Genomic DNA, 24408 nt, shown 5'->3' with positions numbered 1-24408 from the left:
GTGCACCAGATTGATCAGAGTCAAAAACCATCGGGGATCAACGAGATTAATCGGGTTGGCAGTGCACATGAATTACGAGATCAATCAAACCCTGGGAATCCAGATCGATCTCATGGGATCAGTCGGAGTCAGCCAGACCAGCACACTTCAACGAGTCAGCTGATCCAAACAAGTACTCGGAGCTGTGCTGACGACGAAGGCAGTCGGATCAGCACGCCTCAACTAATCGGCCGATCCAAACAGGTATTCGGAGCTGTGCCGACGATGGAGTCAGTCAGATCAGCATGCTTCAACTAGTCGGCCGATCCAAACAAGTATTTGGAGCTGTGCCAACATTGGAGTCAGTCAGATCAGCACGCTTCAACTAGTCAGCCGATCCGAACAAGTTGAGACGGAACTGTGCCAACGTGACCACATGACCAGGGGGTATGGTCACAAGGTTCAAAAGGGAATTCACAAGATTAAGTCGAAAGGGGGCTGTGCCGAAATGGGGTATCACACATCAGGCAGAAGGAGAGCATGTAGGCAAGAGGGCAGTGTTGCATAACCCTTACACCAAGCAAATGGTAGGAGCACAGTATCAAAGGGGTTGATGCCAGCAGGGCAAGGCAGTGCCTAACAGGGGACAAAGGCCCCTCAAGAGGAGCAGGATAGGTGTCGAGGGAAAACACTGACCAGACATATAAATACTCTCATTCTACCATAGCATATGAGTGGATGGGTATCCACTCTGAAACTCAACTTACTTACTCTATACTTACTCGGTTATGTATCTTCACAATAGCAGTGCTCTTGCAATGACTCTCAATGTGTGTGTTGTATCACTGTTAGTCGACAACTGTAGGCGGTGTTCTTCACACTAGCAGTTCAGTTCATTACTGTAGGTGGTGTTCTTCACACTAGTGGTCCAGTTCATTACTGTAGGCAGTGTTCTTCACACTAGTGGTCCAGTTCATTACTGTAGGCAGTGTTCTTCAACACCAGCGGTCCAGTGTCAGGGGTCTCGCGCCTGAAACCCAGGTCGGTCTGTCGAGATACTCGGTGACTATCAAACTGTGCGACAGCTATTGTCTCGAGATACTCGGTGACTATCAAGTTGTGCAGTGACAGCAGGTGGCGTTTGTTGTATATACTATCGTAGGTTTCGGCTGACCTCTGTGGACACTCCGTTCAGGGGTAGCACGGCACGATCAATATCAGTGTTATGATGACACCAAGGTCTGGTGTGGGTGTTGATGATGATGAGGTTGATGGTGTTGGTGATGAGATTGGTGATGTCGATGATAATGAGGTTGATGGTGTTGATGATAAGATTGGTGATGTCAATGATAATGAGGTTGATGGTGTTGGTGATAAGGTTGGTGGCGTCAACACGAGTGTCCAGTGTGTTGACTTGATGCTTTGAAGTGATCCCCGGACCGCAGTGGACTACTGCCTTCGGTTCTATCTATATCCGGACCGCTAACCTGCTATGGGCGCCTTCGGACGTCAGGTAGTGGTGATACAACACACACACTACGATGAGGAGCAACCTTGATAGATTGCTGCTATGCTGACTGTAACTAATGAGTACTTGTGTTTCTAAAGTATTGACTAGTTGTATGGTGAGTAGAGTGGATGAGGATCCACTCGACCTATTGATGAGAAAGCATGGTTATATACCTCTTCTCAGCATCGCCAGCGATGCTGCTCCTGCTCTCTCTCCAGAGAGTACCTTCTTCATCGAGTACTGCTCAGGGGCCTCTCCTGCTTGGCACCCCTGTGCCTCTTGAGCTGTGTCGACTCCTTCGACACTGCTCCTCCTCCTCATGACCTGGTGTCGACTCCTTCGACACTGCTCCTCCTCCTTTGATCAGTGACAGTTCCTTTGGCTCTTGTCTCTCGAGCCCCTGAGTGGTAACCATCTGCATGTTCCTTGAGCTTGGTCCTCTTCGTGGCTGTGCCTGCTCCTTGAGCTTGGTCCTCCTCGTGGCTGTGCTTGGCCCTCCTTTGCATGTGAGTCCATAGGAGTCCATGGTCTCCATGGAGACTGCACTATGACCATGCTCTCTACTGGTGTCGACTAGGTCTTCGATACCTGTGCTCCTTCCATATGAACCCATGACCCTCCTGCTTCTTGAGCATCCAGGCCCATGACATCCAGTTCCTTGCTGTAGGTGGTGTTGCTTGACACCAGCAGTCCAGTTGGTTATTGTAGGCAGTGTTTCACACCAGCAGTCCAGTAACTCACGTCCTCTGTAGGTGATTAGCATATTGCAGTCCAGATGATGTCCAAGAGCATTATCAACAGTACTACAAACACTTGTACTGTAGGGGAGGGTGTATCACTCACTCACCAACAAACAACATCTGTGCTGCACAACCTCTGAATGGAGTGTTCAAGGCAGTCAGTCGAGACTTACTAGGCGATGATGCTTGGTTACATTTAGGTGAATCATATCGAGTAGTCCTTACTCAATCAACCTCAGCTAGTCTCTGGCGCGCGACCGCTTACAGGAAGCACTTGACAGTGACGATGCACAGCAATGGCAAGAAGCCATATGCAAGGAGTTAGATGGGCTTGAAGCCATGGGGACTTGGGAAATCGTGGACATACCACCAAACACCAAACTCATTGACTCTAAGATTGTCCTCCATCTCAAGCTGGATGCTGATGAGGTACCTGTCTGACATAAAGCAAGACTTGTAGCACAAGGATTCACACAACGAGAGGGCATAGACTTTGAGGAAACTTTTGCACCGGTGGCACCACTCAGTGCGATAAGAGCCCTGTTGTCACTGGCAGTGGAGTGGGACTGGGAGGTCCATCAACTCGACATCACGATGGCCTACTTCAACTCCACACTCAAGCATGTCATCTATATGAAACCACTGGAAGGGGCAAAGGTACCAAAAGGAAAAGCTTATTGGGTAGTAAAAGGGCTATACAGACTCAAACAATCAGGACAGGAGTGGAACATGGAGTTTGATAAGTTCCTGCAGCACTCGAACTTCCATAGACTCGATTGTGCACCATGTATCTACACCAGAGGAAAGGAGGACAACTTTGCAATAGTGATTATCTATGTTGACAATACATTGATTATATCTCCAAAACTGACAACAGTCAAGCAAATTAAGAGGGAGATAGGCAAGAAGTGGAAAATGGAGGAGGGCAGCAACATATCCCATTTTCTCGGGATCAAGATCTCCAGAGACCACAAGGCAAAGACTATGGACCTCATGCAAACCAACTATGTCAAGCAGCTATTAAACAAGCATTTAGATAAACATAGAAGAAAATCCAGCATACCACTCCAGGACATCCCAGTACCAGAGATGACAGCAAGCATAGCCGAGCAGAAGGAATACCCACAAATCATTGGCAAACTCCTATGGCTTTCAAATGGAACACATCTGGACATCAGCCAAGCTGTGGGTGTCCTCACATGCTACATGACACAACCATCGAAGGAACATTACAACGCAGCACAGAGAGTGCTCCAATACTTGGACTGCACCCAGGACGTCCACTTGCAATATGGTAGCAACAAGCAACAAGATTTTCTGGTGGCACATAGCAATGCAAACTGGGCAAGCAACGCCACGGCACAATGTAAGAGCTCGTCAGGGTCAGCAGTTTTCATACATGGAAATCTGGTAGCATGGAAGTCTGCACTACAGTGCTGCACCACCTTATTGGCAGTAGAAGCAGAATTCGTGGCAGCAACCAAGGCCACATGAGAAATTCTCTTCTTTGGACACCTCTTCAAGGCCATCAGGGTTGATGTTGGTACCCCCATAATTTTCTCAGATAACACAGGCACCATCCAGATAAGCAAAGACCCCGCACAACATTGGAAGTTGAAGCACATCAACACCAAATACCATTTTATAAGAGACAATGTACAAGATGGAAAGGTCAAAATCAAGTACATCAGCACTGAAGATAACTTAGTGGACATCTTTACCAAACCAGTAGGCAAGGAGGCATTGCGATGCACATGACAAGGGCTAGGACTGACACCACAGCAAGGTATAGCAGCTCAGCAGCCTACTGCCTCACCGCTGAGGGAGACAGTTGAGAGAGATGCATCAGCACTCCAATGGGATTCACAGGGTCCACAGAGCATTATGGAGCCCATGGAAGATAAGTGAGTCATTGATGAGACAAAGACACATATAGGTGGTAACACATGTGGGATGCATAAGTGTTGTCATGCTAACATGCAGGAAATGACAACACAGGAGTGACACAAGGAGCAGCTCATCACAGGCTAACACATGTGGAAGAGATTACCAAGCATATATAGATGACAAATGTACATAGAAGCTAGTAGATAGAATTAACAACATAACAACGAAATTCCTCAACTCATAAACTGTCCCACAATAATAATAAAATTGGCTCTTCTTCATAGCACAATTTTCTTAGTCAATGTCAATATCATTTACACAGTCTTGGAGAGAAGAAGCAGGGCTTTCAGATGATATCAGACAGTGTGGCAATACAACTTATGGCTATTGAGCATTAGAGTGATGTATGGTGACATGTAAATTTGTGGGACAGTTTACATGTGAGCTGTATACAATAGCATGGCAACTGCCAAAGGTGGGTGTACTCCTACTTAATGATCTACCATGGCAACGAGTGGGACTGTGTTGCACCCGGTCTCTGGTGAGATCGGCTTGGCTTGATCTCTGATCAGATCGGTCATCTAACCAGATCGGCTCTGCGTCATCCTTTAGCATCGCACTGGATCGTAATCTTCAACATTGGATAGCCAGTATGCCTGTTGTGACAATCGGCCCGATCCGAGTGAGTTAAGGTGACAAAGGTGTGAGATCAAACTAGAGATCACATACTTTCACTGGTGGTTGTCATTGGAATTTCGACATCGATGCATTCGATGCAATTCCTTTTAATTTTCTGTTCTTTCCTGGCTCGGTTTTTCCGTTCTGAAATTGGGGTTCCGAAAAAAAGGAGATTTGCTTGGCACAAGATGCAGTATGAACGCTTCTGGATTTCCACAGGACTTGGTCGCAATGTATGATGGTATTCTCAAGTCTGACCGGGTCCCTAGGACAATCCTCCACACAGAGTAAACAAGAAAAGGAAAGCCCGCAAGAGTAGCCTTGCTTGAGAATCAGGGCATCTGCATCATTTTTTAGCTTGGCAAAACACAGTCTTCGTCTCCAGGCAGAGCAGTACGACAACAATGATGACCGAAGAAGCTCGAGAGACAAGGCTAATGACAACACAGTGCTCAGCTTTAGACGATCGCGTTCTCGCCCGATGCTAATCCTTCTTCGTCGCCGATGGTAGGATCTTTCAGCCATTCGTTTCAAGCACTCGCAACGCACAGCCAAGGCAAGGCAAATTAAACACTCACGCACACGACAAGTCACGGTAAATCAACGTCAATGAAACAGCATGCTAAGAATTGCAATCATAAGGAAGATCCTCGACAGAAAGACAAAGGCCAAAAGCGGCCATCAGAAATCGTGACGATCGGCAAGGGGATCACGGATGCGACTGCTGCGGTTACCTGCGCCGCCGTTGCCGTTGCCGTTATTGTTGCCGTAGTTGCGCGAGTTGTTATCGAAGCTGTAGTTGTCCGAGCCGTATGAGTGCTGCTGCGAAGGGTGACCGAGTGCTTCAGCCTCTCTTGCCCAACGGTCCTTCTTCTTGCTCTTGGACGAGTTCGAACGGCCCCATCTACTGGAGCTGTTGTTGTTATTGTTGTTGTTGTGGTTCTCGCGTCCGTCGTTGGCGTAGCTGAGCGAGCTTCTGGACGAAGCTTCAGTGCCTATGCCGTAGCGCTCAGCGTAGCGGCTTCCAAGACTTCTCCTCGAGCTAGTGCGGGAGAGTGAATCCGTGCCGCCTCCTCTGCTGTCATCCATGATTGCACCCGTGATGGGGTCTCGTGAAACATTGCCGGGTCGACCAGAATTTTGCCTCCTCTCTTCAGCATAGGGATCGGAGGGATCCTCGCGTTCTGCCCGTGGGCTGTCGTCCACGTTGTCGGCCCAAGGAGAGAGGAAGTGACTACTGGCACGAACGTTGCCGGTCTTGCGAGCCGACTCGGGATCACGGCGAGTTTCACCAGTGATGGGGTCAACGATGACTTCTTGGTTCTGCCAGTCGTTGGCAGAGTCTCCGTATCGATCAGACCAACCGTTGGCAGTGCGCTTGACGCGGTAGTCCTTGACGAGCCCATACCTGATGGCCCATGAAGGCGAGTGTCGCGAATTCTTGTTATTTCGGATGTTCTGGATCCAGAAGTTGTGAACGTGACCAGGGATGTATCCAGCAATAGTGCAGATGATGTTGATGAACAGATCGAGGCCGACACCGAAGCGAATCAGCACGGCCAGGGGAGGCAGCAGCCAACCGCAGACCATAACGACACCGTGGAAAGCATGGTGCCTTCTGATAGGTCCCTTTCCTCTTTTAGGCGGCATTGTGTGTCCTAGCGACTCCAAACTCGTTCGATAGATGATCTAAGCTGTTCGACTTAGATGATGGAGAGGAGCAAGGGCGTAGTTGAGTATGTATCGAGTGGAAGAGGTAGAGGTGAGAAAGGCAGAAATGATGCTCGCCGAGTGGCTGAGACAAGGCTGAAGTCTGCGAATGGGAATGGCATGGTACACAGCCGAGAAAGACAACCAGGACGAGAACAAAAGAGCTGGCAAGACAGAAAACGCGGACACTGATCCAGAGCTCAACTTGACCGCTTGGCGGCCAGAGAAGAAGCTCAAGTTGTTGCGGAATCGAAATGCGACCAACAGGGTCTTGCCATTATTGGCCTCGGCTAAGATGCCTTGACCCTCCAAACTTCACTTTCCCAGCTGACAGTCAAGCCGGTCCTCAGAGCTCGAATGTCGACTCCATAGATCTCACATCGTTAAAAAACTTCTATAGGTCTAACAGTCTTTTGCCGAGCCAAAAACTGTTGAGATGCAAGCAAGCAAACGAATCACGTCAACCAGAGATTAAGCTTTGCAAGACGTCCGTGCAGTGTTGGATGCTTCACAGTTACAAGCAAAGCAATGTGGGCCTCGAGATCCTCTTCTCACCGCTCGATCAAGTCCTTTGATACGCTCTTCACGCCGTCAAGCGACATCTGAACCATGGCGCTTCCACCTTCGCTTCAGGCCCTTTCGATCGGCTCGCTCACTGCTCCCAACACCCTTGAGCTCTACCTCGACTATCTGTGCCCCTTCTCCGCAAAACAGCTCAAGGGTGTCAACGAGCACTTGCTGCCTCTCGTCATCGGAGACTCGGCCCAGTACAAGAACAAGGTCCGCATCGTTATCCGACCCTACCCACAGCCATGGCACTCTAGCTCGACGCTGCTGCATGAGTCGGCTCTAGCAGTGGCCAAGATTGCTCTCACGGATCCTGCCAGAACTGCAATCCCAGATCGCAACGCATTCTGGCTCTATTCCTTGGAGCTCATGAAGGAGCAAGAGCGCTTCTTTGATGGACCCGCCAGAGGCAAGGCGCCTGATCAGATCCGCGGCGAGCTCGCCACCCTTGTTATTGAGACCGTCGGCGAAGGTCCCAAAAAGCGCAATCAGGAAGCTATTCACCGGGACCTGCAGGGAACTCCGCTCGGCCAGTCTGTTAAGAACCTCATCCGAGTCGAGAAGGAAGGCAACGGCGGAAGCGCCGTTGTTCCGGAACTCAAGTACTGCGTAAGTTGCTTGCACAGATTCGAATGGGTATAAGGCTGAGAATGTTACCAATTCGTTGAAAATTGACACTCCTTTGCATTCGATCTTTCAATTTAGGTTAAGCTTGGTCGTCAGAACGGTATTCATGTAACACCCACTTGCCGTGAGTAGATGTGAGATTGCAATGATACGCAAAACTCTGTCTGATGCTGACCACATCTTTCGATCGCCCACCCCTTCTAATTGCAGTCTGGAATGGTCTCGTCGAAGGCAGCATCTCGTCGTCCTTCGACCAGACTGCCTGGAAGGAGTTCCTCGCCAAGCAGCTGTCTTGATCAATATCGACTTCTGTCTCAGCTCCCAATTCCTATATTCGCTGCAACCAATGCGATTATCAATTCTCCCAATCACCTCAGATTTGGAGTCTGATCTCAGTGTCTATGAAACACAAACCCTCAAGCACAAAAGGTGAATGTTTCTATTGCAATTGGACTGAGAAGACAGGGAAAAAGGCAAGGTGGACGGTCCTCCAGGTGTACTAAATCATACGCGAGTCCTTCCATAGATGATGGTTATCAGGCCTTTTCTTAGCGCTGAGAGCGTGCAGGTGCAGCAGCAGCAAGCTTCTTGCCGGGAAGGTCGCGCTCCTCGATGAAAAAGAGCGCAACGAAGGCCATGAGTCCAGCAGCTGCAATCGCAATGAAGACGGTATGCATCGACTGTTCGTAAGCGCTGATGGCAGCCTCACGAAGCGGCTTGCTCAGGTTCTCGATCGTCTTTGCATCTTGGCGGATCATCTGAATCACCTTGCGAGGGATGTCGGTCTTTTCCAAGTTCTTCTGCAAGCTATTCTGTAGAATAGCACTGGAAAGAGAAATGCCGAGAACAGAACCAGTGGCACGGAAGAGATACGTGACACCCGTTGCAGCGGCCATATCTTTAGGATCGACCGATGCGATCAAAGCCACCAATGTGATGGTCAGGATGGACCCGTAAGCAGCACCTCCGAAGGGCATTGTCGCCCAGTAGAAGAACTCGGACGTTCCACGATGCCAGAAGCACATCATGAGTGGACCAACGAAGCCAAAGAGCCCACCGAGCAGGAGCATCTTGCGGTATCTGCCGGTACGCGCCATGATGAGACCACTTCCAAGACTGCAGCTCGAGGCGATGATGGCGTTAGGGATGAGGTGAAGACCTGCGTACGAAGTGCTGGTTCGTTCGACGGACGAGAAGTAGGTAGGAACATTGAAGATGATGCCGAACTGCGACATGGTAATGAACCAGCAGGCAAGAGCAACGAAGCCTGGCGTGCGGTTGAAGAGCACCGACATGGGCATGAGTGGTTCGCGAGCAAAGTAGCGCTCGATCAGAACGAAGAGCACCAGGGCAGCACCACCACCGATGAGGGAGCCCAGCACGAGCTTGTCCGACCATTCGCGCTCATTGCCTCCAAGACTGAGACCAACCAGGATAAGTGTGACCGAGGTGACGAGCGAAAGTGAGCCGAGAGCATCAATACGCTTGATCTTTTCGATCATGCTGCCGGGTCCAGCGGGAATGTCGATCTTCCACGAGACCACGGCAAAATGCACTGCACAGAGCGGAACTTGGACCAGGAAAGCGCACCTCCAGCCAAGACCACCATCGGCGAGTGCACCACCCAAGGGACCACCGAGAGCAGCACCGGTAGCGTAGACCAAGTTTCCGAGACCCTGCCATGTGCCTCGAGCCTTGAGACTGACAAGATCGCTGGTGACCAGAGTGGCCATTGTGGTCAGTCCACCACCACCAATACCGGCAATGGCTCGAGCGGCGCAGAGCTGCCAGAAGGACTGGCTGAGACCGCACAAGAGAGAACCAATCAGGAAGACAACGGAAGCAAACAAAGTGGCAGCCTTCCTGCCAAAGATATCGGAGGCTCTGCCGTAGAGTGGCTGGAAAGCGGTCTGAGTGAGCAGATAGCTTGTACCAAGCCACCCAACCTCCTTGCTCACACGGAATTCGGAGCCGACGGAAGTCATGATAGTGGCCACGATGGTACCGTCCAAGGCTGCCAAGAAGCTTCCGATCCACATGGCGCCCATGATGACCCAGATGTCGGGCCGCAGAGGAGGCTCGGAAGGCTCTTCAGCAATCGCATCGATGCCTGCGACGGAGAAGTGGCTCTGATCTAGGGGAATAAAGGCGGACGAGTTGGGGTCAACTCCGTGTGCTGCGCCTTGAACAGCGCTGAAGGCTGACTCTTGTGCGATGGCATCTTCCTCTTCGGCAGTGAGGTCAGGTCGACCGATGCTGGCGGCGAAACTAGGTCGATGGCGAGAGATAGACGGCTGACGTTGCTGAGCACCGCCCAGCAGAGGTGTGCGCTCTGTTTGCGATGATGCCATGTTGAAGTGGGTCGACTCTTGCTACGACGTGATGGTATTGGTCCAAAAGGAAGACGCTTTGGTTCGGATCTGGGAAGAAGCACTTTTCATGGACTGAGGGCGATCCTCTGGAAGCCACACGACTTGAAAACTTTTCAGTTCACAACAAAGCGGCGTGTTCGGAAGCGAGGCTTGGATGAAGCCCTTGACGAGGCCGGTTGCAGCTGTTCCGTACCGTTGTAAGTTACATCAACACCAATTAGGTGACTGGGAGGCGACACGATAAGAGAAGCCCTACTTGCAAGCTTTGAACTTCCGAGCCCATGAACTTGTCTAGTTCATGCCACTGCCATCACCGCACGGAGAAGGCCGCATTGTCCTGTGCAGAGCTACAGTAGTAGGTAGCAAATTCTGACTTGAAAGTCCGCAGATAAGTCGGCAGGAGACAGTTGAGTCAATGGTTCGAAGCTGCAGGGACATAAGGGCCCGACAGCTTAAGCGAAAGCGAAGGTTCACAAAGATAAGGCAAAGTTCGATGCGGGGCCACAAGCTTTGAAAAAAACGCACGGACAGTAAGGCTCAAACTTCTCGAAGTCGCCGCGATCTACCCGATCATCAGCAATTTGTAGATCCAGCCCGATCCTTGTTTCGTCACAATGAGGAGGTCGAAAGTTCCACGGCCCGTGTTTCCAGCGGCAAAAATGCTCCACATCGGCAATGCAATAATCAAAGAGCAGCAGAAATTACGCCATGATGAGCAAGAAGCATGCTTCAGTGCGAAAATACGAAGCCCGAGAATTTTTGCCAAGTCCGAATGAAGGTGTCTTTCTGAGAAGGTCGGCGTTGATCAGTCAGGCTGTCTTCCAGGAGCCAGATTTTGTTACTTCCATTGGTAGGTGCGCACGATTGAGGAAGCGGCGGGTGGTTGTGTTCAGCTTATATATCCAGTGACACCATACTTTCATCTGACTTGTACTCTAACCACCAAGTCACTTGACAATCTATTCACGATGAGCGGTACTTACAAATTCTACACTCTCCCAGAAGTCTCTGCTCGTAAGGACTTCTCCGTCCTCAAAATCAAGGAGGGTCCCATTCCCAAGCCGGAAGCCAACGAGGTGCTCATCAAGGTTCACGCCGTCTCGCTCAACTACAGAGACCTGGTCATTTCTAAAGGACTCTACCCCTTGGACCTCAAGAAGGATGAGCTCATTCCTGCCTCGGACGGCGCTGGAGAGATTGTCTCTGTTGGCAGTAAGGTGACCAAGTGGAAGCAGGGAGATCGTGTTGCTGGTATCTTTACCCAGGCGCAGCAGAGTGGCTCAACTCCTAACAAGGACGAGATCAAGACGGCCTTGGGTGGCGCCATCAATGGCATGCTTGCTCAATATGTCGCTCTACCAGAGACCGGTGTGGTCCGTATTCCTTCTCACCTTTCGTACGAGGAGGCGGCTACACTTCCTTGCGCTGCTGTGACTGCTTACAACGCGCTATACGGTATCCCTTCCGAGCAGCTCCGCGCCGGTGACACTGTTGTTGCTCAGGGTACTGGTGGCGTCAGCGTGTTCGCTCTTCAGCTTGCCGTGGCAGCTGGTGCCAAGGTGATCATCACCTCGTCTTCGGACGATAAGCTGAAAAAGGCAGTCAACCTTGTCCCTCAATCGCTCCGATACCTTGTCACCACTGTCAACTACAAGAACAACCCCGACTGGGACAAGGTCGTGCTCGAGGTCACTCAAGGACGCGGTGCTGATCACATTGTCGAGGTTGGAGGGGCCGGCACTCTCGAAAAGTCGTTCAATTCGGTCAAGCGAGGCGGTGTTGTCTCGACCATCGGCTTTGTCGCTCAGGGCGAGGCACCCAACGTTGCTCTGCTGGCTCTCAGCACTGGCGCCTACTTCAAGGGTATCCTTGTTGGTTCGCGTGCCCAGTTTGAGCACATGAACCAGATCTTCGAAGACCACAAGATCAAGCCTTTGGTCGACAAAGTATTTGACTTTGAGCAGGCTCAGGAGGCTTATGCCTATCAATGGAGCCAGGCTCACGTCGGCAAGGTCGTCATTCGCGTTTCTTAGATGGTCACCCTGTATTTAAAAAGTATCATCACCATAATGCTAGGCCTGAACCGCTCAAATGTCTGTGGATTCCAAGCTTGGTGAGAGATTAAAACTCTTTTTGCAGGCGTACAAATCATACCTAGAACGAGCGATTGTTATTGCATGAGACTACTGTGTATTGTCGGCCTTAGGAGGAACAAGGTCGCCATGACCCTGTTGTGGAGCTGGTGCCGATGAAACGGCAGAGGCTTGCCCGTCTTGTTCTTCGCGTGCAGCGTTCTTCTTTGCGTTCTCGGCATTTTGTGCGTACTTGCTATATGTTGGCAAGCGCAATTATAGTCAGATGTGGTGTCCGTTGCAAGCAAGCAATTCAAGGCTAGAAAGGATGTGCTACTCACCCCTTCAGGAAGTCAGTCTCTTTCTTGACGGCATCAAAATTGACGGTTCCGTCTGGGTTCTTCAAGATGTGTGGCATGATTGCAAGGTACTTGTCTGGGAGACTCGTCGTTGTTGTGATGGTAGTGTAAAGCAAAGCTGTCAACATGATGATCAATGGCACAGTCAAATCTGTCAATCGGCAATCAAGCTTGCAGTTGCATTGTTGCAAGCCGGCGGACTCGAGCTGTGGTCTGAGCTGTTCAGTAGGCCACTGAGCATCAGAATATGTTGCCTGTTGTTAGACTCTGAACAAGACTGGCACAGCCTTTTTGCTGTGAGAATCGCAGAAGCTAGGAAGCGGTTCAACCGAGCACGGATCGCTAACCTCCGACTCGATTGAAAAATGCTCTTTGAGAGGTCCAACCTCACCTGCTTGTGAGAAGCAGATTCAACTCAGCGCTGCTTGATGACCGCACCTTTTCGCTTGTGCCTTGCCGGATTTGTACTGAGAATCTAACTTTGTGGGAGAGAAGCGCGCAAAATGAGGGTCCTTGCCTGGCTTACCCTCTGTCCGCCTCGCTTAATCTTTGAGGACCCTCAACTCGCACAGATCAGCGCTTCAGCCCCCTTTACCTTGTGCTTGCCACTGTTGCACTTGCCTGTCCCCGTTTCCACCACCATTCCAGTATCAGCTTCAATCACCATTGAACCTGATCACTTCACAGTCGCATCGATATCAAAGCCAACACTCGGCAAGCACACCATGCGTTCTTCTTGGCTTTCGACCGCTTCGGCAGCCTTCGTGTGCGCTGCGGCGCTCGCCAACTCGGCCAAGCTCCCTGCTCCTCTTGAGCAGATTCACTACGACCAGGCTGGCAACCTCGTCTGGAACGAAGACGCTCAAGTCTCCAGCGCCGTCCCTTCTTTGGGCCGACCTGACTTCTCCGGCCTCAAGCTCAACGATGTCGCCGCTGCTGCTGCTCCCGCCAAGCTTGATGTCGAGGACGTCTTGTCCGAGTCCATGAAGCACGCCGAGAGCATCCTCACCTGGACCGAGCACGAGATTGAGCGAATCGAGCACAAGATCGAAGACGCCATCGCTGGTACAAAGCAGGGCGCCAACGACTGGATCAACACCGGCAAGGTCATTGTTGACGGCCTCGAGTTCGAGCGTCTCACCCACCCTTCCTTCCCCGACTACTCGCTTCGTCTCAACACCAAGTCCGAGTCCTTCTGTGACAAGGACGTTGTTCAGCACAGTGGCTACCTCGACATCTCCGACTCCAAGCACCTCTGGTTCATCTTCTTCGAGTCTCGAAGCAAGCCCAAGAGCGACCCCGTCGTTCTATGGCTCAACGGTGGTCCCGGTTGCTCTTCGTCCACCGGTCTCCTCTTCGAGCTTGGCCCTTGCCGTGTCACTGATGAGGGTCGTGCTGTTAAGAACAACCCTCACTCGTGGAACAACAAGGCCAACCTCCTCTTCCTCGACCAGCCCGTCGATGTCGGATATTCGTACTCGGACAACGACCAGGTCAACAACTCGCCTGCTGCTGCTGAAGATGTCTACGTCTTCCTCCAACTCTTCTTCACCAAGTTCCCCGAGTACTCCAAGCTCCCCTTCACTGCTTCCGGAGAGTCGTACGCCGGTACCTACCTTCCCAACATTGCCTCGACCATCTACAAGAAGAACAAGAACCTCGCCCTTGCCCGTTACAGCGACCCTGAGCTTGCCCCCAAGCACATCAACCTTGACACCGTCATGATTGGCAACGGTCTCAGCTCGCCCCAGCACCAGTTCCCCTCCGTCCCTGAGTACGCTTGCGGTGCCGACAACAAGTATGCCCTCTTTAAGCCTAACAGCCCTACCTGCTCCTCCCTTAAGCAGCAGGCTGCTACCTGCAAGTCGCTCATCGAGTCATGCCAGAAGTATAACTCACGTCTCACCTGCACTCCTGCCGCCCTTTACTGCTGGAGCCGTCTCTACGGTCCTGCTCAGGAGACTGGTAAGAACCTCTACGATGTTCGCAAGAACTGTGACCGTGAGAAGGACGGCCCTCTCTGCTACAAGGACATGGAGTACATCGAGACTCTTCTCAACACCCCTAGCATTAAGAAGAACCTCGGTGTTCCCGAGTCTGTCACCTTCCAGTCGTGCAACATGAACATCAACCAGGCCTTCTTGCTCCAGGGTGACTCGATGCACGACTCGGCTGCTCTCCTTCCCGAGCTCATCGAGGACAACATCCGAGTCCTTATCTACGCCGGTGAGGCTGACTTCATGTGCAACTACATGGGTAACCTCGAGTGGATGCAGAACCTCCAGACCAGCTACCTCGACGACTTCAACAACGGTACTGCCAAGACATGGAAGGTCAACGGCAAGAAGGCAGGAGAAGTACGCAAAGGTGGTCACGGAGCCGGTAATGTAGCCTTCGTGAGGGTCGCGGAAGCTGGCCACATGGTCCCCTACGATCAGCCAGAGGCTGCTTCCGACATGATCAACCGATGGCTCGCAAACAAGCCTCTTGCTTGATTTGCTCGTCGTCATCATCTCGTTTGACTGGCTCTATACCTGGTTGACTTCATATCATCATGTTCTTGATCTTATCGTGTACATCGCAATGACTCGAATAGGAACAAATTGAATGAAGTGAGCTCAACGTCTGATGTGTAGCCCTCTGTCCATGTGCTTTTTGTTCTGACGAGGAATTTGTCTATTTGCTTGCTCGTCTTTAAGTGTCTGCCCCTGGTTTCATAACGGAGCGCGTCGTAGACGGTGATAACATGAGTGTTCTCCTCTTTTCAGCGAGGCTCGTCGATTGGCTCGCTCGCTCCATCGACCTGCTTTGTTTTCCGTCCTGTTGCGAGTTTCCCAGTCTGTGTTCTCTCCCAGTCAACGTTCTTGCAGTATTGATCCGTCTCGCGGCAGAGCTCAACATAGTCTCTTGTCATACCAACTTGTGTCATCTTCGTTTCCTTGCGGAGTCAGTGTTTCTTTCTTCTGGCAACATCAACTCGTTCTCAGTGTACGTCCGTTCCGTGGCGGAGCTCGATGTCTTACTCGTTCGCTACATCTACTGCTTCCCAGTCTCTCTCGGTTTTGTAGCGGAGCTTCTCGTGTTGGTCTGGAAGGTGTTCGCACCATGTTGTTCCATAGCACAGCTGTGTCGCTGTTGAGCTGCTCATCGTCACAAGGGCTGTATTTTCGCTCAGCTTTCGGTTCTGGTTGGGAAGAATTGAGTCTCACGAAAACATGTAAACACGTCGACATCACATGGAGTTTGAGAAATTCGTGCTCACCGAAAGCTAAGCCTGATTGAAAGTTGAGGAACGAGCACTGGGACAGCAGAGCAGAATGGCTTGATCTCGAAGACAATGGTGATGGAAACCAAGCAAGGACCCACGCCGACCGCCAAATTACAGGAGTTGACGCGCAGCCTTTGGCGATGGCAGTGGTCGTGCCTGGCGTGTGCTCTCGAGTGAACTTGTTCGAAGCCAATGGCGCAATCCGTAATTCAGAACAGAAGCCTCAGCGTTTTCATTTGCTGCTTCTCTGGCCTGCTACCACGATAGTTCCATCAAGGTAAGCATTAGAGTGAGCCCGGTGAGAAGGTCCGTTGACTTGGCATGCGACCTTTGTAAAGGGCGTGCCATCACAGAGGATTTGCATGTCAAACAAGAAGGAACATGAATGATGTCGTCCGCCACGAGCAAAGGTCTCTCGCATGAGAACAGCAAGTTGAGTAATCTGCCCGCGACGAACTGCAAGACATCAACCGATGGCCTGTGCTACCGCCGAAGTCGGGATTCTTCGATGCAGACTCGCTTCATCACCTTCTTGATTCGCTCCCTCTTACTCATGGTGAGCTGAACTCGAGCCAAGGCAAGGATATTGTCAAAGTTACCCCCGCCGAAGCGTTGGCGATCCTCTCTTACCTGAAAGTCAATGGAATCTTGTACTTAACTTCATTCATAACACCTCTGTCCTAGCAATCCATACGCAAACACAGACCACGAGACTGCAGCTCAAATAGCTCTACAGTTGTCGGTGTTGATCGAAGCAGTGCGTTTACAAACATTTGCTTCGCATACTAAGATACTATCCTTTTTGGCTCTATCATTCTAGAGAGAGCTTAGAAAGACTCTGCAATGATCTCGCTGATCTCCGGCTGAGAAAGACCACGGTACTGAAGCTGTCTGGCCTGCAATTCACTCGCCTTTCCATCCTCGATCGACCTTCGCCTCTTATCATCAAAAGCTCCATTCTGAGCCTCAAGCCTATTGTCAAAGAAGGTGAATGGTTGCTTGCTGCTCAAGCTATCCACTCTTCCAAGCAAAAACTCGAGATGACGGAAGGCAGCGGATGGAGCATACTGCGGGACCATGTGTCCACTCAAGTCGATGGAAACGAAGGTCAATTTGCGCTCCGTGATCGTCTTTCCCAACTTGCCGGCGGCTGCGAGGGTTGCTTTTTGGTAATCATTATGGAAAGGGATGTAGAAGTCATCTGTGATCGGGTTCTGGAATCCTTGCTGACCGCCCCAGGTCATGTTTTGAATCGACAGGAGAGTTCCGTTCATGAAGAGGACCATGTCGAGCATTCCGTGGCCGATGACGGTGCGTTCAACGCGATCAATGACGCCGGGAAGAACAGTGATGGAACTGAAGTGACCTTCTTCAGCGCCCTTGTCAAGACCGGATTTGGTGTTGAAGACGTTGCCAGCGGAGCATTCGAGCCAGGTGGTGTTGACGGGTGCATTAATGGCTTTCTTGACATCAGTACGGTTGAAGTAGAGCGAAGCACCAGGTGGGAGGTAGTCTCCGGAACCAGGGCCTCCATTGATGTCCCAAAGAATAGGACAGGTGGTAGCGACTTGGTAGATGTCGAAGCAAGGGTTCACGTCGAAGATGGCATTGTAGACAAAGTCGAAGATGTCGCAATCATCGGTGGTCGGGTGTGGGTCAGGGAACTTGCCCTTGGGAGGGAAGGTGAGGTGCTCTTCGAGGTACTTTGTGTATCCACACTTCTCGTCCATCTCTTTGATCTGTGCCTTTATTGTGTCGTTGAAGGGGAAGAGACCGCCCCAGTAGTCGACAAAAGCAGCGGTGGGAACTTGCTCGGTGATGGTATCCGCATTGATCGATGGGTCATAGATCATGATACCAGTAACGTTGAAGTACTCCTTGTTCTTCTCGTCAAGCATGCTGCTTGCAATGTTGGGAACGTACTGACCAGCGTACGATTCACCGGTAATATAAACCGATCGATTCTGCAGATCAAAAGTATCAACAAAGTTACGGAAGAAGCCTTTGAACTGCTCAGCAAGCTCTGCCTCGGTAGTGATGTTGGGCTTTCCCTGCGAGAAGCCTGTACCGACAGGCTGCTCGACCCAGACGATGTTAGTCAAGTTTTGCCAAGTCCATGGGTTTGGGACAGGTCTATAGGTTCCATATTGCCAACTCCAAGGTCCATTTTCCTGCGACAAGCCCTCTAGCGATGAACAACCGGGTCCGCCGTTCATCCAGATGGTGATCTCATTGCTGGCCTTGGGGTTCTTGGTGGGGAAGTACCAAAAGTAGAGTTTGCGTTCCTCGTCGGGGTTGGAGCTGATGGGCATCAATCCAGCGTAGGACTCGCCGAGGTCAAAATCGATATCGGGGACACCGGTTCCATTGACCAAAAAGGGCTGTGTCTTGTTGTTCAAGTGGATGGTGTTGCCAGTGACAGCAGAGTGTGACTGCTTGTTTGCGAGCAGACGGGAGGTTCGGTCGGCAGCTCGCTGATGAGCATCAACGTAGTTGGACTGGAGCTTGCCGACATGCTGAAGACCACGAGCGCAGGCATCGTACACAGCAACACCTGCAAGCAAGGCGGCGGTAGAGAGCAGCTTCATGCTGTATTGAAGGGAGCTTCGAGGTCGAAACTTGTCTATGGGAGAGAGTTGGGGAGTAACAAGGATGATCGTGATGTATCGAAGGCATTTATTTGAGGAGGAATGGAAGGTTCTTAACGAGCCGAAGACATAGTCTAGAGGCACAGACTGTCACGTCCGACATCAGGGGCCAGAGAGACAAGCTCCCAGAGAGACCATGGCGTGCTAGCGAGGAAGATCCGAGAACACAAGAAACTGCAAAGGAAGGATCGCACAACCGGGCTCAAGCTTCAGCACAACGGAAACAGCGGCATTGGTGCGATAAGAGTGCAAGGCCGAATCGTCGGCAGGAGCAGAGTGATCCGGCGGGGGGAAGCGAGGTTTCTATGCGCTCTGTAAGACAAAGCACTACAGGATTAGGGTTCAGTGGGCTGTAGGACCAGCGGCAACAAGGTCGTGTGCAACGACAGAAGCTCGGCAGAGACAAAAGAATGCAGTGCGTTCATCGAGCATATCACATGAAACCTTCTCTTCTGTGTTCTGTTCTGACAAGCGGAGTTTCTTTTTGTTCTCCAGCTCGCACACGTCCACCAATCCCCCCCTGGACTAGATCGCACGAAATATAACCAATTTGTATATACATAACACGAAATCTAAGTGGATTGCAGGCAAAGACCCGTGAGATCCTCGAAGCTCGATAAGGAGGCTCCCGGCCCGCCGTAACAGGGGCCGGTGGAGCGCAGAAGCGAGCGGCAAGGGAGGGTGTAAAGGGAGGGCAAATTAACGACGAACCAGGCTGCTAATAGTACACCTGGCTCCTGGTGAAGATGATGTAGTGAAGAGAGGAGAGGAGAAGCGCAGCAAGTCGATTGTTGAGTCCAGCCCAGACACGCACGCCTTCTTGACGATCGCGGGATGCACTTCTGCGCAAATGAAGTCTCTTCAGGCTTCCTCATGAAGCACCATGGACACAGATGAGATCAGAACGATGAGTTGTGGCTTCGATAAAGTGCGGACCGCCTCTCTTAGGAGACCTCACGCTTGCGGTCGGTACCTTGCTGCGCAAGGCACACAATTTTAGCAGCAGAATGTGGATCTCGAAACTCACGCTAACGATATAGGCGAGCTTGCGGATGAGCCTAAGCCAGCGGTTTCCACGCTTCTTCGCAGCAAGTATCTGTATCGGTTCCAACCAACCTCTCCCTTTGTTCGATCATCAAGGTGCGCTCCAGCTTTCTTTCGCTGCCGTCGGCTATGAACCTTCGGTCGGAGGTCAGCTTTCCGCATCTTGCCGCATGACCTCGTCCAGCGCGCTTTTCATTTGCAACACCTGATGCCGTACCATTGCTCACGCCTGTATCTGCTCTCATCTCGGAGATCTGCAAGCACTAAAGGCTACCCAGGCTCAATCGGTCGACTTTGAACCATCGCAGTTTCATGCTAGGGTATCATGTTAGGGTATCATATGTATAATATTAGCATGTACTAGTGTGAACAAAGGGCTTACGTGCGCGGCTCAAGCTCAAGCTCGGTATCCATGGCACGTCTCAGATCCATCTGCATTCCACTATGATCAGCATTGAGCTCCTGCGCCGACACCACGCTCGGTGGTCCTGCAGCCTGCTTTCTCTTGGCTGCTGCAGAAGTGATAGCCTCGAGGTTAGACACGGTTGGCTTGAAGTGCAGCATACCGCTCTCCCACTCCCACCATCGCTGCATCTCCTCGAGGTTGTCTTCGACATTCTTGCATTTGGCAGTCTCGATAGTGAGCCTTGTGTCATATCGCAGTGCGGCAGGCGCTTTACGTGAAAAGATGGCCTGATCCGTCGGGTGTATAGTCACGTAGACAGAGCGCAATTTGCGCTTCCTCGTGACGAGAGCGTACATGCTGGCCTCGTGTGATGCACCAGCTGCAGTGGCATTGCTTCCAAGTGAAGATGAAAGACCCGAGTCGGTCATTGCTGAGCCACTTGCGCTGAAAGGGTTGGAGCGGCGACGCGAGTCTCCGTGCCTTCGGCGCCTCTTGTGATTGACCAGCTCTCTGTATGTGCCGGAGCTCGAGGTAGAGATACCGAAGCGGAAACCAGATCCTGAGCCTTGAATCGCGGTAGCTCGAGCAGTTGCTGCAGCAGCGGCAGCTTCCTCTTCTGGTGTCGGGATATCAAGAACTGCACAAAGTGTCTCAACTACACCCACAGGATGTCCTTCAACGTGAGGTTGCCAGAGCGACCATCGGAAGTGGCGCAAACTGGGTAGCTGGCTACCCAATCCGCCGACAGCTCTTGCCTCCGATGGGAAGAGCATGCAACCCGAAATGTGCAAGGTGCGCAACGTCGCAAATGCGGGCGAAGGAACGAGAACACCCGGCAATGGCCAAAGACTTTGTGAGCGCGCATCGTCGGCAACGAACTCGGGGTTGGACAGACCGTGCATCTTCTGATGGTAGGCCAGCCTTTCGCGTCTTGTCGTCTTCATAGGATGGCCGAACAGAAGCGGTGAGCTCCAGTAGGGTGGAGGAGGACCGAGTGAGAGACTCTTGAGCTTGCCCATGTTGCACATGGCTCGACGCCCACAGATGCTGCGTTCCAGTACACCGTCAAGAGCTAGATCCTTGAGTCGAGGAGTAAGCATCATCACAGTGCGAAGACTCTGAAGGATGGAACCGAGCGTCATCTCGGAGAGTAGGCGGTCTTCCTCGTTGCGTCGGCGTTGCTTCTCCTTTTGCAGGCTGGCAAACTCTGTGCCATCGTCGAGACCCTTGTCTGGCTCTTCCAAAAGTCCAATGCGGAGGGCCGAGTCGAAACCGAACATCCCTCCGCGAGATCCCAAGATGCTATTGCCTGCACCTGCCCTCTCGTTGCCATTGGCAAAGTTGTAGTCCCCTCCCCACAGATCGGCGGGGTCCTCAGGCTTCTGCTGCTCTGGTTCGACGAACTCGGGCAGGGTAAAGGAAGATGGTCCTGCTGTCGCTTGACTGCCGCCTTGCTGGTCTGAGCGACCAGCAAGTGTCTCGCGAACGATAGACATATCCATGCGGGTGGTAGACGCTTCCATCTCTGAATCGTAGTCGCTGTCCTCGCTGTAAGAGCCTGCTTCTGAGTCTGTATCGCTGTCGGAATTCGACATGCCATCGAGATCGTTCTGGCGACCACCGTTCCAGAGTTCGTCTCTTGTGGGTGGTGGTGCGCCGCCGACGAGCAAATGACTTGCACCTGAGCGTGCAAAGAGGGTAGGATGTGTGAAGTGGTTTTTGGTATGCAGTTCTGGTCGTGGTCGCAGCGCTCTCCAGCTACGCAGCTTGGGATCCTTCTCATAGTCGGCTTTCCAGACTCGACGGGCCACGATGCGAGCGCGAGCCCTTGTCTTTGCTAGAAGCCACACCACCCACCACTCGATCTTCTGATCGCCAACCTTTGCGAGTTCCGACCAGTTTTGAGAACGCCATGCTGGTTTCTTTACACCCATCTCGGCGAAACAGCGATCCCGCTCGGCGTCAATCTCGTCGATGTCGAGCTCTTCGGAGTAGATGGGCTCGTCGTTGTCAATGCTGCGCGACGGGTTAGGTTGAGGAGTGTGAGAGGCGTCGGCCCAATCTAGTGGGTCTTGATCCGTGCCAGGAAACCTTTGCTCATGACTTTGTGCTTGGAACAGCGAGACCATGTCAGTATCCAGAAGGCTGGACGAAGAGGCTCTCTGTGGAGCAGGTGACGCAGAGGCGGCAGCTGGGGATGCTGAACGCGGAGAAGGAGCCGATGACGACGCGGCGGAAGAAGGCTTTGAGGAAGATCTGCTCGAGGAGGCGGCGAATGACAAGCGTTTGAGCTCGAGGAAGAATGCACGCTTGGCTACCTCGCGGAACTGCTTGACAAGGTCGCGTCCATCCCAGAGACGAAGGACCCATTCGTCTACGCCGATCGGGTTCCATCTATGAGGTTCTCGGTCGCCAGAGCCGGGCGCATCAATGTGAATGCCTCTGGGTGCTCGGAGAGGGTCAATGGTGCGAATGTTGGCCTGAACATTCTGCGCGGCCCACTGGGCGATTCTCTTTTCGAAGGCGGGAGAAAGGAGGTTGGAGGGAGCGATACCTTGGGCGAGACTTGCACGAACTTCATCGATAGTGGCCAGGTCGGCGTTGAGGCTGTATGCGGACTGACTGCCGCCAAGGCCAAAGGTCAGCGCATTAGGCGGGATACCTTCTCCTTGGTAGGTGTGTCCGACCCAAAGATGCTTTACGAGACGACCGAGAGCTGGACGAGTGGTGAGGGTGCGGGCGAAGAGCGAAAGACTGATGGGGTCCGAGAGGCGTGGGCCTTTGTAAAGGATGGAGGCAATGTAGGGGTAATGCTGTGGTGAAAGAAGCAAGAGTTTGAGAGTGGTGCAGATGTCGAGGTGAGGTGCTGAAGAGCGAGCTTTGAGCCTGTTGGCATCAAAGTCGGACGGCTCACGAAAGTCGTCTGTGCGAAGTGGTGGAAGGGTGCATGCTAGGTAGAGGATGTGGTCGACGATCTCATCTGGAAGCTGCGTCTTGATCGCCATCGCCATCAGGTCGATGGAAGTACGACGCACTCCCAGGTGCGAGCGCAGCGTAAGGAGAGGTTACTTGAGTGGAAGCGATTGCTTTAGTACGACAGCTGAGGTCTTGACCTGGTCAGAGCCGGACGGTGTAGAGACGGTCTTAGGCGGGTCGAAGGAGTGCCAGGTCGCGAAGAAAGGATGAAAGCCGGATGGTCGGTCGGTCGATGGTATCTGGTTGGCTGTGAAGGGTGATGATGGTAGAGACGAGGGTGAAGGGCGTTGTCGATGATGAATGCTCGAATCAGGAACACATGAATGGAATACGATTGGCAGAGCACTTTGCCCCCCCCCAAAAAAATAAATCGAGGTGGAGCTGATATCGTGCCTTTGTTTGACTCGATTCAGGATTAAAATCAACTTAACCGGCCCGACTTGCTGCGGAAGAGTAGTCAGACACAGGCGTTGCTCTCCAAGCCGCTTTAAGCTGAGGCAGAATACCAGCGAAATGAGACTAAGGCCAATCCACCAAACTGGTTCAACTCACATGGACAGGCCACAAGACAACTTTACTCCTTGCTGAGCTAAGTTTGACAGTATGGACTGACCTGGAGAAGCTTTGTGCAATCTTTGCTATTGACCGCGTGTCTCATGCTCATCGAAGTGCGATGATTTATACACGGCCCATGGTGATCCGAGAAGAGTGACTGCCGCGCTCCGTACAGTAGTAGGCTCATTTGTGTCTAGTGTATCAAGATGAACCCAACATGTGTTCATTGAACAGTGGTTGATGCGTTTCAAGCTGCAATGCAGCTGACCGCTGACCGTTGACCGCTGACCGCCAACCTTGTACATTGGCTTGGCTCGACTTGCAAGCAGAGCATCTCATTGGGTCCAAGAGCGTCCATCGCAATGTGCTGCCATCTGATTCGCTCGGTTGGACATTGCGAATCTAATCTAGTCGAGTGTCGGGTCAATGAAAGGCGAGGAGGCCGACAGCTGAAATTCGCCATCCTTGACTGCTTAGATGCCTGTTCAGCTCAGTCATCTTGTGTCTCTCACAGGCTCTCGCTTCTGTTGTCGCAAGCTGTCCAAATTGCTTCGCCAAAAACCTCGTCTCAATCTTGACCCTCTCTTCTGACTTGACCTGATCAGCCGCCCAAGGATATCCTCGAACCTTGCTACCGACGGATGGTGTCGCCACCAGCAAGCTGTTCAGGATCAACTGAATATGTGATGATGGGCAAAAGGCAAGTTCGAGTCTCTTCCACACTATCTCGCTCCGTCTTCCCCCTCAACACTGACACGGAAGGGTCCAAACCGTAAATCTATACTGAGTAGAGCCGCTCGTTCTGTCGTTCGGAGAGACTTGATCCGCTTCCTGCTAAATACCCCCCTTCTTAGCTCCATCCACTGCTGAATCGAGCATGAACTTTGATCTTGTCGGCTTTAGACTTGGCTTGCGGCCTTCTCTCGTCCCTGGTCTATTCATGCACCATGCAAGGCTACTGTCTGTTCCAGAGCGGAACAGAGCCAAAGTCAGGTTCCATAGAGAGCGAT

General features: G+C 51.9%; 8 protein-coding genes across 8 annotated transcripts; 3 read left to right on the top strand and 5 right to left on the bottom strand.

Moving 5' to 3' along the window:
- Positions 1 to 5475: 5475 nt before the first annotated feature.
- On the bottom strand, positions 5476 to 6444 carry UHO2_02516 (uncharacterized protein; the record flags this gene model as incomplete). Its single annotated transcript, XM_041555304.1, has 1 exon — positions 5476 to 6444. The coding sequence occupies one exon, from the start codon at positions 6442 to 6444 to the stop codon at positions 5476 to 5478; it is 969 nt and encodes a 322-aa protein (XP_041411238.1).
- Positions 6445 to 7113: 669 nt separating this feature from the next.
- UHO2_02515 (uncharacterized protein) lies at positions 7114 to 7994 on the top strand (the record flags this gene model as incomplete). Its single annotated transcript, XM_041555303.1, has 3 exons — positions 7114 to 7680; positions 7777 to 7822; positions 7909 to 7994. The coding sequence occupies 3 exons, from the start codon at positions 7114 to 7116 to the stop codon at positions 7992 to 7994; spliced, it is 699 nt and encodes a 232-aa protein (XP_041411237.1).
- Positions 7995 to 8246: 252 nt separating this feature from the next.
- On the bottom strand, positions 8247 to 10049 carry UHO2_02514 (related to multidrug resistance proteins; the record flags this gene model as incomplete). The annotated part of the gene is made up of 1 exon (XM_041555302.1): positions 8247 to 10049. One exon carries the CDS (start codon positions 10047 to 10049, stop codon positions 8247 to 8249), a length of 1803 nt encoding a protein of 600 aa, XP_041411236.1.
- Positions 10050 to 11038: 989 nt separating this feature from the next.
- UHO2_02513 (putative Alcohol dehydrogenase) lies at positions 11039 to 12103 on the top strand (the record flags this gene model as incomplete). The annotated part of the gene is made up of 1 exon (XM_041555301.1): positions 11039 to 12103. The coding sequence occupies one exon, from the start codon at positions 11039 to 11041 to the stop codon at positions 12101 to 12103; it is 1065 nt and encodes a 354-aa protein (XP_041411235.1).
- Positions 12104 to 12253: 150 nt separating this feature from the next.
- On the bottom strand, positions 12254 to 12560 carry UHO2_02512 (uncharacterized protein; the record flags this gene model as incomplete). The annotated part of the gene is made up of 2 exons (XM_041555300.1): positions 12254 to 12398; positions 12484 to 12560. The coding sequence occupies 2 exons, from the start codon at positions 12558 to 12560 to the stop codon at positions 12254 to 12256; spliced, it is 222 nt and encodes a 73-aa protein (XP_041411234.1).
- Positions 12561 to 13226: 666 nt separating this feature from the next.
- Positions 13227 to 14996, top strand: UHO2_02511 (uncharacterized protein; the record flags this gene model as incomplete). The annotated part of the gene is made up of 1 exon (XM_041555299.1): positions 13227 to 14996. One exon carries the CDS (start codon positions 13227 to 13229, stop codon positions 14994 to 14996), a length of 1770 nt encoding a protein of 589 aa, XP_041411233.1.
- A 1600-nt stretch (positions 14997 to 16596) lies between these two features.
- On the bottom strand, positions 16597 to 18357 carry UHO2_02510 (putative serine-type carboxypeptidase f precursor; the record flags this gene model as incomplete). Its single annotated transcript, XM_041555298.1, has 1 exon — positions 16597 to 18357. The coding sequence occupies one exon, from the start codon at positions 18355 to 18357 to the stop codon at positions 16597 to 16599; it is 1761 nt and encodes a 586-aa protein (XP_041411232.1).
- A 1482-nt stretch (positions 18358 to 19839) lies between these two features.
- UHO2_02509 (uncharacterized protein) lies at positions 19840 to 22872 on the bottom strand (the record flags this gene model as incomplete). The annotated part of the gene is made up of 1 exon (XM_041555297.1): positions 19840 to 22872. One exon carries the CDS (start codon positions 22870 to 22872, stop codon positions 19840 to 19842), a length of 3033 nt encoding a protein of 1010 aa, XP_041411231.1.
- Between the last annotated feature and the right edge of the window lie 1536 nt (positions 22873 to 24408).

The sequence above is a fragment of the Ustilago hordei genome (genome assembly GCF_900519145.1).
Source record: "Ustilago hordei strain Uho2 genome assembly, contig: UHO2_contig_04, whole genome shotgun sequence".
Taxonomy (NCBI): domain Eukaryota; kingdom Fungi; phylum Basidiomycota; class Ustilaginomycetes; order Ustilaginales; family Ustilaginaceae; genus Ustilago; species Ustilago hordei.
The sequence above is the reverse complement of the archived record's forward strand: the minus strand, read 5'-3'. Positions and strand labels throughout refer to the sequence as shown.